General features: G+C 33.2%; 2 protein-coding genes across 3 annotated transcripts; one reads left to right on the top strand and one right to left on the bottom strand.

Annotated features, from left to right (window-relative positions):
* The first annotated feature begins 3,611 nt into the window (after window positions 1-3,611).
* On the top strand, window positions 3,612-13,220 carry EME1B (essential meiotic endonuclease 1B). The gene is made up of 12 exons (XM_021419500.2): window positions 3,612-3,981; window positions 4,893-5,048; window positions 5,204-5,295; window positions 6,142-6,369; window positions 6,461-6,614; window positions 6,723-6,832; window positions 8,273-8,448; window positions 9,290-9,353; window positions 9,466-9,584; window positions 11,369-11,458; window positions 11,911-12,025; window positions 12,691-13,220. The coding sequence occupies exons 1-12, from the start codon at window positions 3,711-3,713 to the stop codon at window positions 12,859-12,861; spliced, it is 1,746 nt and encodes a 581-aa protein (XP_021275175.1). The 5' UTR covers window positions 3,612-3,710; the 3' UTR covers window positions 12,862-13,220.
* Window positions 13,221-16,184: 2,964 nt separating this feature from the next.
* On the bottom strand, window positions 16,185-20,665 carry LOC110408796 (putative serine/threonine-protein kinase At1g54610). Of its 2 annotated transcripts, none has more exons than XM_021417883.1 (7): window positions 20,264-20,665; window positions 19,836-20,120; window positions 19,204-19,521; window positions 18,486-18,707; window positions 17,256-17,350; window positions 16,575-16,683; window positions 16,185-16,496 (listed from the first exon to the last, which is right to left on the bottom strand). In XM_021417883.1, exons 1-7 carry the CDS (start codon window positions 20,663-20,665, stop codon window positions 16,185-16,187), a joined length of 1,743 nt encoding a protein of 580 aa, XP_021273558.1. The 2 variants fall into 2 exon arrangements, with proteins under 2 accessions (XP_021273558.1, XP_089638514.1); XM_089782388.1 differs by having other exon boundaries at window positions 16,185-16,493.
* Between the last annotated feature and the right edge of the window lie 244 nt (window positions 20,666-20,909).

The raw sequence follows: 20,909 nt of genomic DNA, 5'->3' as shown, positions 1-20,909 counted from the left end.
GTGGTACCAAAGCTCGGTAGCAATCACAATTCAATTATTTGATAGCTTACGTTACGTTTATGAGGGAACATTCATCATATTTGGTTTGATTAATGCTTTTTTATTAGTATGCTTTTATACTGGACTAGTCTTGGATTTTCAATAGGAAAATGGAGGCATAATTAAGATGTTAATGGTAGTGAAATTGGGAGTATTGAGACAAAGGAAAAAGTGTAAGGGCACAGGGTCACGTGTGCTAGGGAAAAGTGTAAGGGTTGGGCGGTGGACAAAGGCAAGTAACCAAAGGCCGGAACTGGGCTCTGGCTTTCCCTTCTGTCACGGGACATTTGACAATAAGTCCCACATTGCATCCATAAATGTCCATCCAACAACTCATTCTTCATTTGCTTCAAGGGAAAATCTATTAAAATTCAGTCAACTAATTTTTTTTTTCTAATTTTATGAAGAAATTTTTTTATTTACTCAACTTTTTTTTGATAAATAAAAATATAATGACTCAAATTTATATAGTAAATTCTGTTAATAAATTTTATTTTCTTTCAAATACGATCGAATCAAAGCTCGATTGGCTAGCTTACACAATTACATGTATAAACTTTTTTTTTATTCTTTTATTTTGCCCTTCCCGCATATTGCAATTTGATTAGAAATTAATTTTATCCATGAGAAGAGGTCTGAATAGTAGAGTTCAAACTCAATTGATATTTTTAAAATTTAAATTTGGATTTACGTTTAATGTATAATTTAAATAAAATTTTTATTCAAATATTTTTATATTAATATTTTAATTTTTTAAAATGATATTTAAATAAATAATATTTTTATTAATATAATAATATCTTCAATTGAGTTCCAAGGTAAACAATCATGTTCAAGACTCAATTTGAGTCGAGTTAAGCTTGGAGGCCTGACGAGCAAGTTGACTTGTAAATAAATCTATTAACAAGGCAAGAGGTTCCAAAAGTCTTCCTGTTTTATTTATAAAATTAAATAACTTTAACACTAAATTATATATTAAGAATTATCTAACTCACTCGATAATAATATTGTAAAAATTTATGATAAAATTCGAATGGACAATACTTTATCTTGAAACAGACAATTTTTCCTATTAAATTATCTTTCCATTAGTTTACTTTTCTTTTTTGACAAGCAAAAAGCTTTTCAGAACGTATAATTAAAAATATTTAAATAAAAAATTGCAAGTGATTCTTCATTCAAGGATAAATGAAAATGCTTCAAAATGGGAATTTTGGATCAAACAACTTAACTAAGCTAAGGTTTCATTTGGCTGTTTGTTAATCTTCATTATATTTTTTAGGCTAAATGTTCAAATTGAGATTAAATATTTAGACATTTTTTCAATTAAGGGTAAAATATTTCAATTGTAATAATTAAAGGCTAAACACAAAAAAAAAATCACATTGAAAATCTAATTGTTGTATGTCATGTTAAAAATTTAATTATTACACGTCATGTTAAAAAATTAGTTATTATACACTATGTTAAAAAATTAATTATTACATATAATGTTGAAAAATATAGTTATTACATGTTATATTAAAGATTTTAATTGTTACATGCTATATTAAAAAATTTAGCTGTTATGCGATATAATGAAAAAATTAATACACGTCATATTATAATTTGAACCATTTTAATTTGATAAAAAACACTTTTTGACAAAACTACCATTTTTTATCTTACCCTTCTAAATCATCGCCCACATCATATATATATATATATATATATATATATATATATATATATCTTACATGCTTCTTAATTGTAAATGATCGAAAATGTTTAATTGTTAATTTTGTAATTGAAATATTTGACCCAAAATTGACAAAAACTCAAAAATTTTGACCCAAATTAAATATTTAGTCTATATTTTATTACTTAGCTTTTACCTTCTAAAAAGTTACAAATACTAAAACAAGTATTGCAAAGTAAAATCATATATAAAATAAGAAAAATACAATTCAAAGTAGATATTTAATGATTTGAACTTAAAACTTTGTTTTGAAATGTAAGGCTGAAATCTTGAAATCGAAAAAAAATGATAGGAGAGAGGAAAATTACTTTTTATTACTTAATTTAAAATTTTTATTGAAAAATAAAATATCTCAAAAGAATGAAATTAAAAAAATTCTATTCAAATGAAAAATGAAATCAGGGAGCCCTATTCATAGAGAATGAAATCAAGGAAAACATGTTCAAAATAATGAAACTACGAAAAGTCTTGTTCAATTTTATGATCAAACATAAAAGAATTATTTATAGAAATAATACATTCTAAATTTATTTGTAATGTAAGTAAATTAAATAAAGATATATTCTAATCCTAGATTTTCTTAGAATACAAGTAAAGTAAATGTTATAAAAATTAATATCCTAAAAACTAAGTTTATTTATTGTGCAAGTAAAACAATCAATAAGTAAAGAAAACTTAAACATAAAAAGTATTCTAAATGTCTTAGAAAACTTTACTTAGTTGTTATTTTTCTTAGCAACTATCAGGCCCCTTCACACGGACTATCCTATATACATTTGTTTGTGCAATGGTACATAATTTAAGTTAATTTTTTTTTATTTAGGTATAAAAAATATAATATGTATTACATATAAAAATAAAATTATTATATTATGTTATGCAAATAAATAAAAAATTTAATTTTTTTAATTGTATGAAAACAAAACTTTTATCATTTACTTTCTGAAATAGTGAAAAATAAAAGTAATATAATTTAAAATAAAATACCTCAAGTTTCTAAGTTTTAATTATAATTTTACATGTGTTTGTTAGCATTTGAAAAGTATAGATCATCTTAAACGTGTAAACGACGTTACGAGAAAATATAAAATATCTAAAATATTTTTTTCCTTTCACTGTTTTTCTTTCTTTTAAGCCAGTTTATGATGTTCTCTTATGTTGGGCAACCAACCCGTGACTAGATTTGGCCTTGGAATGATAATTTTGACTAGATCTTCCTAAGGGAAGCACGATCTGGGTGCACTCTCCCAAATCAAGCTCCTTGACCTTGATACTCCTTTAGGGGAAGGAGAGTGTGATTTGAGGTCACACTCCCTTTTTATTGACATTTTTATAAAGAGATTTGGTTGGATCTGGTATTCTGTGATTAAATCTAGCCGTGGGATGACTAGTAGGCGAGAGGTAGAGTAGAGAGATTTTTTTTTTTAATTGGAGAGAATAAAATTTTAAAAATAAAAAAAATAATTTATGTAGTGTGGTAATTTTTTAAATTATTGAAGATTAAATTATTCAAAAAAATTGCATGTCATAAAAAACATTAACAATAATGATTGGACTTATATGTCAAATAAAATATATATTTTTTAATAAATTATTTATTTTAAATATTAATAAATTTATATAAAATTATGATCTAAACTTAGAAAGATTGTGACACTATATCTTATAATTTAAGAAATTAACCCAAACCCAAAAAAAAAATAAATTTGGGCCCAAAATACAGGATCTAGAGATTACTTTTGAAACTTGGGATGAGCTTTTTTCGTAGAGCCCGAAGTTCTAACTAAACCAACCAAGAAATAACTCAATCCCCATTGCCAAACACAACTTTCCCTCTACAACAATCCCGCGCTTATTCGAAGAGAGGAACTACAAAACACCCCCAAATCGCCTTGTTTTTCAGAGTCCACTTTTGGAGAGTACGGTAGCTTCAATGTCGGATCCAATTATCCTATCCGATGAAGACGACCCAAACACCCCACTCCCGTCCATCTCCAAGAGGCCTAGAACCGAGCCGCACCATCCATACCCTCCAGTTCTGGTCCTAGACGATTACCCTACCCCGCAAAAACCCTCGTTGGGCCCCGCCATCGTCTCCGTTTCCACTCCTTCCTTCGTGGCCGAGACTCCGATGTCCGAGCCTTCGATCGTCAGGTCCTCCGATGCCGGCCCTTCGGTTAGGGTTTCGGATCCTCAACTTGAAGGTAACAAGCTCTGTGGTCCGTTCCTTTCCCTTTTAGAATTGTGGTTTAATGTTAGGGTTGTTTTTTTTCAGGACCTCATTATTTATTTTCATTTTCATTTTAAATGAAAATTATTCAATTTTGGTTGTCAGATAGATTTTGAGTGTGTGTGGTAAATTTGGTTTATTTTGACTGATAATCTGATAAAAATGCAAAAGCGAATGGTAAAAGGAAAACCATGTTTGATTAAAAATGAGTAAATAGCTAAAATATAACCTGCATGCATTTGAACATATCTCCCCAAATTCCATTCAACATGTTCAACAAAATAAAACCATAAAACCACCCAAATTCTTCAACCAACTGCTGCCTAGTAACTACTTTTTGAGAGTTCACAAAACCCAGTACAGGTGAGGAGGCAAATGTTGTTGGCTTCATCCCGTTTCTGCACCCATCAGCTTATTGATTCCTATGAAAGTAAAATAATGTATTTTGTTAAGAAATATTAAATATTTAATCATTCAAAAATGTTATATGCATTCAGACGTTTTTTTTTATTATTAATTTTTGCTTCTAGAAGCAAAAAGCAAGTAGCAAAGTTACAACCAAATGGAACTAAAAATTCGAATTATGAAAAATTTAATTTCCACTGCTTGTTATTTCGGTTAAAAGAGGTCATTCTATTAGCAGTTTGTGGATAAATTAATTTTTGGTGTAATGCTTTTTTGTTCCTTTTTTAGTTCTTTTTTTGTTTTTCTTATTGGTTTTGCTATCTGAAGTCATTTCAGAGTCACTGGCAATTCATTCCCTTTTTTCTGTCTTTGTTTTTGTTCAAAGTTTTTTGGTTTGTTAAAAATAAAGTCTAATGGGTCGCCATTGTTTATCCTTTTGCTTAACTTTTAACTTTCTGGGTTTGTTTCCTTACCTAACAGGAATAAGCAGATTGATATGTTTGGAATCGGATAATGAGTCAGAAAGCAGTTCTAGAAGTGACAATGAACAGGATAATGGATCAAAGGGTTTTTGCATTGATGAGTCTGAGGAGTTAGAATGGCGTTCTAGATTTGTTGATTATGAATCTCATCTAGGTTTGTTGATGTTGTATTTTCATATGTTTTATGTGTTATTGTCTGATTCTTGAAACCTTGCTATGATTTTGAAAAATGCAAAAGGAAGCATATCCAGCAGTTTGGAATCTGTTTTCTATTATATCAATTGAAGTTACAGGAAGTATGTTTACCAGGGAGTCCTAATCTAATCAAAATGTGCGAGGAAGACAGTGCTTCTCAGCCAATTTACACACAAGACAATGCTGATCCGCTACTTCCTCCTTGGGTATGATTATAGAATGGTGCATTATTCAGCTTCTGAGATAGGTTGCCCTTTTGTTGTTTCCTAATTGTCTAACCATAGCCAAAAGGAATATAGACATTAGGTTAAACATGTATTTGAATTGATAAGTAAATGTACTGATAGATGTTTTAAACACTTAATATAGTTGAACATATATCTTCTTTAAAAAAAAAAAGCACACATGAGAAATACATGTAGACACTTACAACACCTTAAGCATTAGGAAAATATACTATTTTTATTTTCTAGGATGAAAGAGATATAGCTTCTTTTTCTTTTCTTAATTGATGAGTTGGACATTTGTAAACCTGTGACTCCTTTGAGCAAATTCGGTTGGACTTAGAATCAGCTGCAATTATTAGTATGCCCTTTTTTGTTCAGATTTTTGGAGCAGTGAATGATGTGATGTAGTGAGCCTGCTAGAAACTTGGAACATTGATGTTCTATTTTATCGTGGGGGGTAGGAGGGACCAATGGTGAATTAGGGTCTTTCTCTTTCCTTGTGAGAATATTGGGGAAGCTGGTGCTCTGCCCAAAGTTACTTATTTCAAGGTGGTTCATGTCAACATATCTTAGTTTTTCTTGTATGAGTAGCATGGTTAAATTGTTGATCATCTTTTATTTTGTTTCTTGATTTCATGTCGAGAAGAGATTATGAACCTCCCTTTCTCATGCATACTTGCTTAAAGACAGACCTAACTTTGAAGATACTTGCTCATCTGTTAAACTTTATAAGTTTATCAAGATTTTGCAAAGCTTGAGAGAAATGTATAGTTTGAGGTACTGCCAACTGCTGTATTAATAGATAGTTTGATGACATTGGACCAGGTATATGATGATCAAGACAAAGAAAACTTTAGCATGGAGCAGATGGCTAATGCACTAAAGCAGAAAAGAAAAACTAAAGCCAATTGTGATAAGAACAGTAGTACAGATGGAGAAACAATAAAAAGGAAGATGACAAAGGAGGAACGAATTCATATGTTGGAAGAGAAAAAGCTAAAGAAAGAGGAGGAACGAATTCGTATGTTGGAAGAGAAGAAGCTAAAGAAAGAGGCTAGTAGTTTTTCGATGTTCTACATATTTTTGTTAGCTTCTTATTCTTTTTTTGTGTTGCATAAGAGACTGATTAAAACCCATCATGCAGCAAGAGAAGTTGCAAAAAGCGGCTCTGAAAGCTGAAGCTGCAGAGTTCAAAAAATTGCAGAAAGAAAGGCAGAAATGGGAAAAAGGAAAGTGTGCACTAAAATCTATTGTAGCTGAAATTGACACTAAGGTGGTTGAACTGGGGTCAATAGGAGGTAAGGGCATTGTTGATGTCCTTGGATTATTCATGCTAATATTTTACTTATGCATTTACTTTTCTGATCTGGCTATATGCTGAGAAGTTCTCTAGCTTTGCTATGTAGGACATTTGCTTTCAAGGTTTGCCGAAAAAGGCCTTACATATCGTGTAACATCAAATCCAATTGAAAAATCAATTGTATGGACCATGACAGTTCCTGAACATATTTCACAGGTAATAGTTGGGATGCAGTTCTGCAAATTCTTGATAATCTGAACAATCTTTCATGTTGTACTTTACACTCATATGTATGCCTTAAATACCCTTCATCCGAATCTCTGGCTATGATGCAATTTTGGAATTTTATGCTAGTGGCTCAGATTAAGTGAATTTTATAATTCTATATGCTTAGGTTTTGATTCATCTTCACCCTGGTGGGTTTGAGTTGATGCTTCATGTTATGCAGAACATATTATATTGTATTAAGTATTGACCATCCATGGCCTCAGAGTCATGCTGATCTTTTATATCAGCTCTGCTTCTTTTTCCCCATTTATTTACTTCAAAGTTTTGGTTAATATTTTGATATGGTGATGGTTACTGTTTAGTAGCATGGGACACTTGGCTTTGTGTAGTGTAGATCATCTAGCCATGCCATCTAGGCTCACCTTTTATAACTTTAGACAGGTTAAATCTTCCCTAAACCTTTCTGGCTGACTTGGACTGCAAAATGTGTCTCAATAGTTGGTTAGGTTTAGTTCTTCTAAGGTGCAAAAACATGCTTTAGATTATACTTCAGTGTATGAAAGTTGCATTGCTATTTATGTTACTGATAACTTCAGGCAAAAATAGTTCCTTGACAACCGACTTTCTAAATAGATCGAATTGTCAATTAGGAAGTTATGCTCTTTATACCTTTCAATTGGATGCAGGAGCATTCCAGAACTTATATAAATGAGTTGTCTTGATATGTTCTTTTATTTTTACTGTTTTACTTGAGTAATTATTTTTTTAATATTTTAAGTTGTCATGTGCTTAGCATGTTGATATTTTCATGAGTTTGAATGGCTAGGATTAGATTGGGTTTATGTCAATCCAAGAGCTAGGATTGAAAGCTGCTGTAACCTTAGTGTAAATAGTCTTTTGGGCACATTAGGCTGCCATATTATATTGGAATATTTCTGTTAGAGGTTCTAGAGCCCCAAACCCTAGATATCTTGTTCCTATGTCAATTTTATATTCTGATAAAAAAAAAAACAAAACAAAACAGTGAAGGCAAATCAGACAGATGCTAAAGTTGATGTACAGTTAAAGTAGGAACAAGATAACTAGGGTTTAGGGTTGTTGAACCTCTAACAGAAAATATTCCAATATAATATGGCTGCCTAATGTGTCTAAAGACCATTTATACCAGGGTTACAGCAGCTTTTAATCCTCACTGTTAGATACATATAAACCCAATATAATCCTTGCCATTTAAAATCATTAAAAGTTCACATGCTATTCATTTCACTACTTGATAAAATAAAAACATAATTACCAAAGTAAAACTGTGAAAATAGAAGAACGTATAAAGACAAGTAATTTAAATAAGTTCTGGAATGCTTCTGCATCATTTGCACATAGCTTTGCTTACTGTTTCTTGACATAGATTGTCTGCTTTTCTTTTTGCAGCTTTCTCCTGAAGGACTAGAGATTCAATATGTATTAATTGTATTTGAGGCTGCAGAGTTTTGTGATCTAGTAACTAATGACACACTTCTGGATCATGTTTCTAGAGTGCGAAGCAAATACCCATCTTATACAGTTTGCTATCTGACAAATAGATTAAGGGCATATGTTAATAAAAGGTGAGGGTTGCTGAACTTTACCTTAATATAGATGTTCAACCTTTTTTTGTTTTAGATAGTTCTATAATTCCTCTCTCTTGTATGTTTGACTATGCATTCATGCCTTTTGCTAGAAGGCGATTGTATTGCGTTGTGGTTCTTGTTATTAGCTATTTCCCATTTGCATTATTTTATCTTTCCTTTTCCCCCCTTCCCCTATTGTTACAATATTACTTGCAAAGTTGCACCATTTCTTTGAAGGAAAGTAGCATTTTCTTTTGCTTTAAAGATGAGGTTATGAATAAATTGCATGATATCATTTATGCTCTCTTGATAAATATTTTTGTTGGTAGAGAAAAACACATTAAAATTCTAGATTGGGTGAAACCATATGGACCTAGGAAATATTCATAAACTTTATAGAAAATTATATATATAAATTCTCCTATAATTTTTTTATTAAATGTATATGCAGTTATCCTTGTGAGCTTCCATTTCATTATTTATATCATATAATCAAATAGTTTTGTCAATTTATACGGACAGTCATAGGGATGTAGTACCTCCATATATGTTTCAGCATTTTTGTGTTATCTTTTGCTGCTTATAATCCATAAAGAAGTGATTCATGGTTATCCTTATGAGCTTCCATTCCATTATTTATGTTATATAATCAAATAGTTTTGTCAATTTATACCAGTAATCACAGGGATGCAGTACTTCCATATATTTTTCAACGTTTTTGTTTATCTTTTGCTGCTTATAATTGATAATGAAGTGATTTACTGTTGTTTGTTGGCATTTACTTCATGATGGTGTGATATTGTGATGAAATTGAATATGGATCTTGGCAATGTTTTAGGGAAAATGAACAATACAAGAGCCCTGCAAATGACAGCGGTTGGAGTCGTCCACCAGTTGAGGAGGTTAAACTACTAACTACATAGGCACTGAATTATAACTAATAATCTTGTTTTAGCTTTTGTTTTTTAAGAAAACATATTTTTCTCATTTTGTGTCTGAAAATTTGTTTTATAGGTGCTGGCAAAGCTGACTGCTTGTTATGCTAGAATACACTCTAGGCAATGTGCAGATGAAGCTGAACTGGCTGAACATATTGTTGGTTTGACATGCAGTCTAGCCTCTTGCCGATTTAGGTACCAGTCAATATTTTTCAATAAATTTCAGTGTAAATAATTCAAGTTCAATTGTAGCATAGAGACAATATTGTCTTGTGTTCACCTAATGGGGGTTTTGGCCTTGTTAAGTAGGTGATTTAAAAAGTCTTATATGATCTGTTGCATGATTAATTTTGCCTTCCGCATGCTCTTATTACATAATGTGAATATAGTGAAGTACTTTCTGTTTGTGAAGTAATTCCTGAAGTGCATAATATGTGCTGGTTGCCAGGTAATTGACATGTACCATGCTTGGTGGTTACCGTAAATTGTATTCATCAAGTAGTTGCACTAGTTCCTATCACTTTCAGTGGGATAACTTACACATCTCGTTCAGAAAATAACTAAAATTTTGGTTTAGTAATACAGTATTTGTGATCCAATCCTTTATTTTTAATGCAGTATTTTTTTAGGCCTAGTTATCAATGTTGTAATGTACTGGTCTATGTCATTTTCGAAGAAACTGCTACATTTTGCCATCTTATACCATCTCAATATTTGTATCATTCTATCTTGAAGCATGTCTGATGGAATGTTCTTCATGAGTCAAATTGGCCATATAATTAGCGTATAACTTTTGTGCCCAAAATGCTTAAAATTATCATTTCAGTAGTGGGATTTTTAATCCAACATCCAATAACTAAACATTATGCAAGCACTTTTATAGGCATGGTATGCGTAGCCCACAGTCCAAACAGATTACAATGAGACCTGGTGCTTTATATCCCTTTATATACAGGAAGATGCATAATGTGCTGATAAAATTGCACCAATGAGAGAATTATCTCGTTAGAAGGAAGGATAAAAATAGTTACCTGTTCTTGTCATTTAATGGACCTTGAAGATCAAAATGAAAGTTCTCTAGATTAATTGACATTTAGGAGTAGGACCTTTAACATTTAAAATTTATGACTTATTAATGATTAATCTCTAATATTAATCCTGTTGCCCCTTGACTGATGGAAATTGAAGGCATCAGGGCCACAATGCTTTCCTTGAGCTTGCTGAATTAGTTTCCTTTATTCTGATTGCAATATGGAACTGAATATTACCCCAAGTGATTGTCTCTTGCCAGCATTATAGCTCCCCACTGGTTGACAGCTGACAAAGCTCCATATTTGGCCTTTTTTTTTACTCCCTAGGTTGCTAAAATATATTTGATTGAAGTAATCTGCTATTGAGGAAAAAAGTGAGGCCCTTCTTCTACTTGCAGTAGTTGTATTATTGCAGAATAAGGACATAATTGGTATGGCGAGTCAAGGTTAATCTGGTTTATAACTTTTCCATTGCAACAAAACTTTACTTATGTCCTCACTTTTGGTTGCTTTTTACTATATCCAATGATTAACATTTTACGCACTCAGAATGATGAGAATGTTTGGAGACATGCCAATTACTCAGAGGGATATGTTTCCTTGCTAGCATCTCATATGGCAGCTGCTGTTATGTTGTAAATTTGAGTTCATGTTGGAAACCAAAAGAAGAATTCCTCACTCTTCTTAGATGGTTGGAAGTAGTTTTAAATATTATTCTAAGTAAAAGTTTTTTAATTAATAATTACATTTCGTAGACTATAATTTTTCAGAATTACATCTACATTATCTGTTTGTGGTTAAAAAAAATTCAGTGGCCTCTTTTGTAAAATTGGCAAGCTCTATATTTATTTATTTATTTTAAATGTCCTAGTCTGTTCAAATATTATCGATACCTTCACTCAGCAATCTTCTGAATCTACTTTATTGATTTATTTATATATTTTGCAGAAAGAAGTTAACGCGACTCTGTGTAAGTGCTAATGGATCCATTATTCCTAAGGACTGTATTGACAAGAATATAATAAAAGGGAACTTGTGGTGAGTAAAATCTCAAACACTTGTGTGCTTGATATGTTTCTATTTTCTTCCTTAGCTGTCCATCTTGGAGAAAAGAAAACTTGGTTTAATAGAGTAATGTAACATTTTTACAGCTTTAATGGAGGGGATAAATTTTAGAACTTTGGTTTTTACCAATTAGGTTTTTATCTTGTTTACATTCTGGTGATGTGATGTTTTATTTGTTCAGAAATGAAATACTATGAATTTACTCTCGTTTGTTATTTGGTTTAGAAAACATCAGATACTCACCGGGTTGTTTAACGAACAAAGTGTTTAAATTGAATTATTGGTACTGATGGCATAACAAAATGTGCTTCTTCATAGTACAATATTTTCTGCAATTATAATCTGCTTTAAATCTGCATTTAATGCAACTACTTTTTTCTGTGGGTGCATTACGTACTATTGCTGATTTTGCTTTTCACATCCAGGTTAAAAGCTTTGCTAGCCATCCCAAAGGTCCAGCCTCGATTTGCTCTTGCCATATGGAGAGAGTATCCTACCATGAAATCTCTTTTGCGTGTTTACATGGACCCTACAAAATCGGTAAGTCCAAGCTATCTCAAGGGCATAATTAATATGATGGGACAATTAATGCTTTAACTTGCACTCTTTTCTACCACCAAGTGGAAGGGAAGAGAAGGGTGGAAGGGGAAACTGTAAACAGAAATAAACTTACATTTGACTGGTAGGAAGGGTGGATATGAGGGATTTCACAGATTTAGTTTTTTTTTTTCCCAAAATCATGCTGTGAAGAATATATTTATCATGTGAAAGAGTTGTGAGGATTGGCATTCCTTTGAAGGGTTTGACTCTCCTCCATTGCTTTCCAATACACTCATCGTTGCCATTAACATGTGCAGGTTTCAAAATAAATGATTAGGGTCCTACAAATTTGAATGGTAATGATGAGTGAATTAGAAAGTATTGGACAAAGGAAACCCTTGTGTGAAATGTCGATGGAATTGGAAATGTGTTAAATTCTATTTGGGAAAAAGAATGTTACTAATTTCAACCTTTCAGTTCAACTTGTTGCCTTAGTTGTTGTATCTTCAACCAAATGAAAGGACAGAAGACAGTTCTATTTCCTCACCTTATATCCTCTCTTCATTTCCTTTCTTCCTACCAAGTGGAGTATAACATTTGTTAACTCCAATGTCAGGACTATTAGTCAAGTTAAGACTTGTTTTGCTATTGTATTGTAATAACAGGTTCATGAAAAGGAATTTTTGCTTAAGGACTTGGTGATAGAAGGGTTACTTGGTAAAGACAAAAGATTGGGCGAGGTTTGTTCGAAGAGAGTGTGTAGAATCCTCATGGCTCAGAGCGGAAGCATCAAAACTGATGATATTGAGGATGGTGCTGATTTCTTCATACATTAATTATAGTAAACTTCTCAGTCTACTTTCAGTTATGGGCAACAATAAATATTTTAGTATCATTTTCTTATATTGTTATGCTTCGTTCTAATTTCTTGCCTCCTCTTTCCTTACTTTTTGTTTTACTTTTGAGTGGGGGATGAGGAGAGAGGGCTGCCGTAGCAATCAAAGTGGGAGTGGCACTGACCCCTGGTTGGAGAGTAATGAGCAGGTTATGCTTTAGATTTAGGGCTGGCAGTACATGTTAATGGGTCAAAATCTTGTTGTATGAAAGAAAAAGGTAAGGATGTAAAAGATAAATTGGTTGAGATGAAAACAAAGTGATTAATTAATCATGTCAAAAGTTCTTGATATGAATATAACATGTTTATTATTAGGATTATATTATTCAATGTAGATATGATAAAATTAATTTATTTAAATTTGATTAATTTAGGTATAAATAATAAATTGTATTTTAGTATTTGATTTATTGATTGGTATATGATTTTTTTTTTAAAAATAAGATTTAAATTTACTTTTTTAAAGTCTAAATTAATAATCTAATAATAAATTTAAATAAGTTAGATATTTTGAGTAATGTGAGATAATAGGTTAATATAACTAATTAAACATATAAATATGTTATATATGAATTAGACGCATTACTTTGTATAAAATATACATGCATTTTGTCATAAATGAATTAGCATGATTACGACACGAATACTTATACAAAATTTAAATTCCTTCAATTTTGTATCGCATTAGTATTGTGTTAACATTTAATGGCCGGTGTTCATAAATTTCCCGTTTTGCCACTGAAATAAAAAAGGTAAGTAGCAATTATTGCATGGTATATTCTATTGGGAGTTTTGGACCTTGCTGGCTCCGCCGCCCACGACTTATGATTGGATATGGTGGGGGTGTTCCGCTGATCTAATCCCACCAACTCAAATGGTTGAGTCCCTATCGTCCCTATCGTCCCCACCACTGCCTCAAGTTGTATCCGAGAAGGAACTGGTGGCATGTCTCATCTCACCTTTTGTTGAGCAGTTCTTGCCACCATCTCCAATCACATTTTGTCTCCTAATCCCGTAACTATAAGCATTTAAAAAATAATTTCAGAAGTTGTTTCGTTCAAATTTCATGTTTTATGCCTAATTCGTATCCCAATGCTAGAATCTTGTCACAATATTATTATTATTTTTAAAAAAAATTAATTTGATGAGATTTGCAATATTTATGTTATAGACTCTTGAAGATCTTTTATATGCTCGTTGTAAAATTAAAATATTTTATTTACTTCTTTTAAAGTGTTTTGTCACTGTTTGTTATTTTGTTTTTTTAAGATATTTAATATAAATTGAATTTAAATTAGATCTATTTTGGTATCACATTAAAGCATTTTATTTACTTTCATTATAACCTATAATAAGTCTCGTCATATTTAGAGAAACATGAATAATAACTACTTAAATCATAAACTTAATTTAAACTTAATATCTACAAATTAAAAATTTTAAAATTTAATCCTTAACTTAATTGGATGAGGTGGTGATATATATGTTTTTTCGTCCAATCAACAGCCCCTTAGCAAAATCACTTACGGTGCAAAGAATCTAGATGATTCTATTGTTCGTGCCACTCCAATGCCCATGCAGACCGCACTAACATGTACTATGGATGTTGTGCATGATATTTTACTAGTTCCTATAAAATGGAAGAGAGGGTCGCCTGGTGCTTTCCTAATAGATCTCCCTTCACTTCACCATGGAGAAGAGCAAATCTTTTTCAGGGTACTCAGAGGTTCGGCGAGGCATCGAGGACCGGACCAAATCATACAGTTTCAATGGTCCTGTTTCGAGAAGCAAGGCGGATGTCTTGGCCACTTCTGGCAACCCGGAGCTCAAGAGAAGGAAGAGGGTGGCATCTTATAATATGTATAGTCTGGAAGGTAAGCTTAAATCATCTCTGCGCAATAGCTTTAAGTGGATCAAGACCAAGTTCGTTGGTGACTTGTATGAGTTCTGAAATAGAACTTGAGATTTTTGCATGAACTTTTCATGTTCAGCCTGAGCTAAGCTCTCATACCACCTTGTTCAGCCTTCTCCTTATTGTAACATATATATATATATATATATATATATATCAAGGGGTTGCTTATATTGAAGTTAACTCTCAGTGTTGTGTGCTTAGGTGTGCTGTAAAATTGTTGCAAGCAGGCTTTTTTTCTTCCTTTTGTTTGGGGAGGGAGGGGGCAAGCAATTTATAATTTTTTTAAAGGTTCACTAGAAAAACATCAAGACCAAAGCTGATAGCCTTGCAGCATCCTTTCATGGCAACCGACATATGAGTAGTCAATAGTCTTATTCATCACTTGATTCTGTAGATCAGGAAAGTGCAGAAAGACTAAAGTGATTAATCTTTGACTTGACAGAAGCATGCACAAGTCGTTCCAACAGTAATTTGCCAGGAGTATGCAAACTCTCCACTCAGGGATTAACTTTTTCTACTAGAACTAATAATAAAATTTGATCTTATACAGTCATATGATTAAGTACATATGATATCAGCTTCCCGTCATAGTGATCATGACAACTGTTTCTGTCCCGAACAAACTTCTGGAATATATACGATTAACAGACAAGATTGGAAGAACATGTTTAAGTCCAAGAGAGTTCTTGGTGAAGAACTACAAACAAAAAAAAAAAAAGAAAAGAAAAGAAAGAAAGAATTGGTGATAGTCACTATGATGGGAATTCCCTTGTAGCAGCAGTTAAGCTTCACTTCAAAACAAATGTAACTCATCTTGGCATTCACTGTCAATCTGTGCATTTGCATTCTTCCTTTGTTTGATCTCAACCACAGTTGTTTATTTTCAAGCTGAGATTCTTCAGAAATTTGTTTTGCAGAGTTTGTTCTGTTTCAAGTTCGCATACCTTGCAATAGATCATAATTCTATATGTAATTTCTCATATCTCCTCACATCTCAATCCCTGAATCAAAATTCCTCTGTAATTTTGTTTTGCACCCACAAAAACTTGCTTAACTCATGCATAGAAAAGCCTATATATGGTGCATTGTCATATTAGCAACTAGACAACTCAAAAACAATACACTAACATCAAATATTTATTATTGGGTTTAAATAGATATAAATATTTCTAAATAAATGGTAGGTAATTGCAATAACTTTTCTTTCGTTATAAGAATAGACAACAACATTTATTTATGTATAACACAAATCATGTAGGAAAAATTCAGGCATAAAGCTGAACAAGTTAGTAACTCATATTACATAATAATTTGAGGTAAGTAGAAGATCATATCCCATCACCTACTCTTTATTCCACACCAAAGAGTTTTGATATCTTCCCTGGATCAAGTGTTCGGGAATCCAATGTAGAGATAGACCTGCGGTATTGAGGGTTGCCAAGTTTGTTGTTCATGATATCTGTTATAGAAGCTTGCAAAAGAGTGAAATTCTGAATGTTCTGAGTAGCATTAGGATGACCATCAGTCCTCGGACCTATTTCTGACTTGGAACGCAGAATAGGAGAAAGCGATCGACGTAGGTTCTCTTCATCCTTGATTGGCTTCACACTAGAAGAAGTGCTGCTTGCACTAGTACATGCTTCATACACATTTGGCTTCTCCTGCTAAAGTCAAAAGAAAAGACATTTTCATTCCGCCATTTGAAGGAGTGGAACAAAAATGAAAGAGCAATCTTTTACCTCTCTGGAAGATTCAGTATCATCTTTCTTTGGTTCTCTCATTAGGTCCTTTGTCTCATGACCTCCATGTTTCTTTCTAGAAGATTGCGTTGCTTTCGAAGTTATGCGCCTTCAATAAGAACAAGTGACAATCAGTTAATATCCCTGTTCAGTGTCCAAGCATTCCAAGGAATTCAGCACAGTGTGTAATTCTCTTTCGCTTTTGAATCTACATATGTTCAAATAATTTTGGCATTGTTTCATCTTCTCTATTTCCATGGAACAAACAAAGGATTCAATGTCATATTAGGAAAGAAAAGAATTTCCAACAGGTAATGAGCAAAGAAATCCTCCCACTCCCTCTTTCCTCTTTATGGCTTTCATTGTATGCATCAATCAGAAAGTAAAGCTAACTCTATTATCTAGTTAAAATTATAAGTATAAGCATAGATAGATAATATATAAAAGTGCACAGAGAACATTTTTCATCCAAGTGAATAATAGTGCATGTATTTTTATTCTCTTCCCCTTTCTGGTTCAATTCAATGGCATGTTCTGCAAAATGTTGCATTAATTCTAAGTTCTCCTCTCCACTACTCTGTCTCGGCCATCAAAGCATAATTAAGCAGTAAGTCAATATCATAACATAGAACTTCTTAGAATGTTTAGAAAGGAAATCCTCATATTCAAACACTAACATACTTCTTCCGATTTTTGGTTTTATATGGCTCATCCTCCTCTTTGTATATTACTGGTAGACCAGAAAGGTCACATGCCAATGGACTTGTAGAGAAGAACTGCAAACAATAAGGATAACAGGAAGCAGCAGGTTAGGAAATTTTCAGCTGAAATTATTACAAGATAAACATATAGAATTTTCAGAAACACCATTTTTGTGATTTTTTTTTCTGATTTTTATTGTTCATGTCCCAGCAATCGAAGTTACAATAGTACAATTTACAATTTGCCTTCCCCTGCCAACTTCTGTTTTTGAGTCTTCATTTAGCCTCCTGCTCATTCAAAGTTTGAAATCTCATAGACTTCAGGAGCAGAAATTCCAAGCAAAATAAGCCTTAAACATTTAATAAATGATGCCAAATTAGCTGATGAATAGATAAAACTAACAGCTATTGCGTGAACCTAAGGCTGAAGGTTGTTGCAACTAAGCAAAAAGAGGAAGAAAGAAGAAGAAAGCAGAAGAATAACTGACGGTATAGTAACACAGCTGTAATACCTAAGGCTGAAGTAGGTAGAGGTGCTAAAGGAAGAGAAGAACGAGAAGAAGAAGTCTGCCAAGAAGGAAATGAATGCAGTGAAAGTGAACTATGGAAGCTAAGCAACTAGTACTAGTAGAGAGCAACTTTTAATGATTGATTTTAAAACTTGATAACATACTCAAGGACAAAAAAATGTACCATGATCTTTCACTGAGAAGTCAATTAAGTCTGTTTACAAGAATGAACGACAATAAATCCATTACGAAATACTTTCTTCTATACTTTTCTGTGACAACCATGCTGATACATCAGTTCAGAAAATAGCCCATGCCAAATTAAGTAATTAAGTTAGCACTCAGGGCGAAGAATTTGCAACCTTCAAGTTTGAAAAAGTAAGTGAATATTTGAGGATAGCAATAATTTTTGTTATTTTAATCTATCCACGCTTAACGCTTTTATATGATTAACTGAGCATCAAGTTGTCCATCTAGCAAAAAAATTTTATTCTTAGCTGAAGCATGGAAAACTTGTGCAGATTGTTGCAATTCATAATCCTCCTTTGGTTTCTAGGAGTTGTTTAGCTCAGCAGCAAAAACATTGAAGTAAACTCCTAAAGCCCTTTTCAGTACCAGAGAATTGTTCAGACAAAAAGACTAAGAAGCAGTCATACCAGATTATAAACAACTATGTAGAAAGTTCTGCTGTTTCAACTTACTTCACTTTGAAGAGCAGAAGCAGCAGTGCCACGATGTAATGGGTCCAGAGCAAGAAGCACTGTCAGGAGACCAAATGAAGTACCAGGGAAGTCTCCAAATGCTTCTTGATATCCAGGCTTGTAATGCTGCGGAGGCCGGAAGCTTGCTGGTAGCTTCATCTTTTTCCAATAGTCCTCTGAGGGTGAGCCACAAAGCTTAAAAATTCGATGAAGCTGCTCAACCTGAATGCACAAGAGGCTTAATAGACTGAATAACCTGTCAGCAATAAGATCATCACATTTGTACCCTAACCAGAAAAAGAATATGTGAGGACCAAGGAACCATTAAAAATGCATGACAGTTAATTTATAAATTCGGCTGTTGTTGCGTCCCCAGTTCCTCTCGTACATCCATCTTTCTACATTTTCCATTTTTTTTTTCAGGTTTATAATGAGTACAGAAGCAACAAAGAGAAATTAGATTGTACAACTATGATATGCTATGACTAGAGGTGTCTATTAATCCATCACTGTTATTATTATGCTGTTTCTGTTTTCCGTTTCAGATAATGCATTTGTGCAAAGTACTACTAATGTCTATAACTATATAAGAATAAAAATTGATTTTTTCTTGGCTGTCCACATGCATTCATATTAATAATTTATTCCTTCATTGGTGTTTAAACTTTTTAACCAATCTCTAAATTCTAAAGCATAAGTGGTGCATATGAAGGTTTACCTCTGTCCTCCCAGGCATAATTGGCCTTCCAACAAACATCTCAGCTAACAGGCATCCTGCACTCCAGAGATCAATCCCAACACCATAGTCTGTAGAACCTAATAGTAGCTCTGGAGCTCTGTACCAAAGTGTTACAACCCGGCTAGTAAGGGGGCGTTTTGGTTTAGGAATAAAAGAATTGGAAAGGCCAAAATCTGCAATTTTTAGCACCCCATTCCTGTCAATCAACAGGTTGGAACCCTTAATGTCTCGGTGCAAGATTCCTCTTTCATGACAATGCTGGAGACCTGAAAGCAGCTGTTGCATATAACACTTGATCTGCATGGGAAACACAAAAATTATAACAACAAAATCCACCCACACACTTTGATAATTATATGTACTATCTAAAGACACTATTAATTTCCTAACAAGAAAGCCATATATAAGCAATTAATTAAATCCAATCGATGTATGCTTATAGATCTTTTGACATATATTACTTCCCATTTTTTTCTTTGATCTTTTCTCACAATTTTTTCTGATTGGTTCAGTTACAGCCACTCCAAACTTATATGGAAATGCAAAATTTGTCAATGCTCAGCTCATCTGATGAAATTTGGAGCTTTAAAAGCAGTTAGAGAGATTCCAACCTTGGGTTCAGTGAGCCTCTCGCCTGGACGGGAGATAACTTTGGTTAAGTCTGACTGCATGAAATCGAAAACCAGATAAAGACTGTACTGCATCCTTGAAGTGGCTAGCCCTTCAAGGCTGATTATATTCGGATGATTTAGCTTCTGCAGTATCATAATCTCTCTTGCCATAAATTTGACACTCTCAGGCTCTGAAGTGTTGAAACGGACCTTCTTCAAAGCGACAATCTTTCCGGTGTCCCTGTCTCGAGCTTTGTACACATTGCTATAGGTTCCTTGCCCCACCTGCAGAAGTGATTAGATAGCTGTCCATTTATAACACATCCAGTTTCATGAAGGTTGGCTGACCAGGTGGAGAAAGAATCCGAAAAGAATACAGAATTCTAACAATTTAATCATCCCTATCCCGGAAAACATTAAATACATACCTTGGCAAGTTTGTCATAGGCATCAGCACTCCTTGGAACCAAACCAGCCAAAACCTCTCTAGGAATATTATCAACCAGCCACTTAGGCCACCCATCAACAAGCTCATCACCTCCGATCTTGTTTGACACATTTCTTTGCGAAACATTTCCATTAGCACCATTATTCCTAGCCATCTCCCCTTCCCTAGTAACCGCCTTTTCGCCACCTCCATCAGCCCCATTAACCATACCAACATTTTTATCTTTCCCTTCACGTCTAGCCACCATAATTCTATTACTACTTTTCCCTGACAATCTCCGCACTTCATTCCCTCTCCTAACGTAACCATGTTCTTGTTTCAGCTTCTCTAGTCCCTGAGGCGGTGAGTAGGTCGAAGTGTACTTGCCCTGAACGCACCCCATAACTGCTACAAGGTCTCAGCTGCTTTTGGGGAAGCGGTGCTCCGGTAGTTGCAAGGTGACATAGTAATGATGATTGATGAAACAATAGAACGTCGGTTTGATGAAGGATAATTGTTTATGGCATGAACAACAAGGAATGTGAATGAAAGGGAAATGCTAAGCCGACCTTTAGGTGGCATTGTTTGGAATTATAGTAAAAATATAAGGAAAGGGTTTCCTCGTTTTCGGAGATAACTTCAATTCT

This window comes from Theobroma umbraticum, unplaced genomic scaffold (genome assembly GCF_002168275.2).
Source record: "Theobroma umbraticum cultivar Fairchild unplaced genomic scaffold, ASM216827v3 scaffold_44.0, whole genome shotgun sequence".
Lineage (NCBI taxonomy): Eukaryota > Viridiplantae > Streptophyta > Magnoliopsida > Malvales > Malvaceae > Theobroma > Theobroma umbraticum.
This window is presented reverse-complemented; position numbering and strand designations above follow the sequence as displayed.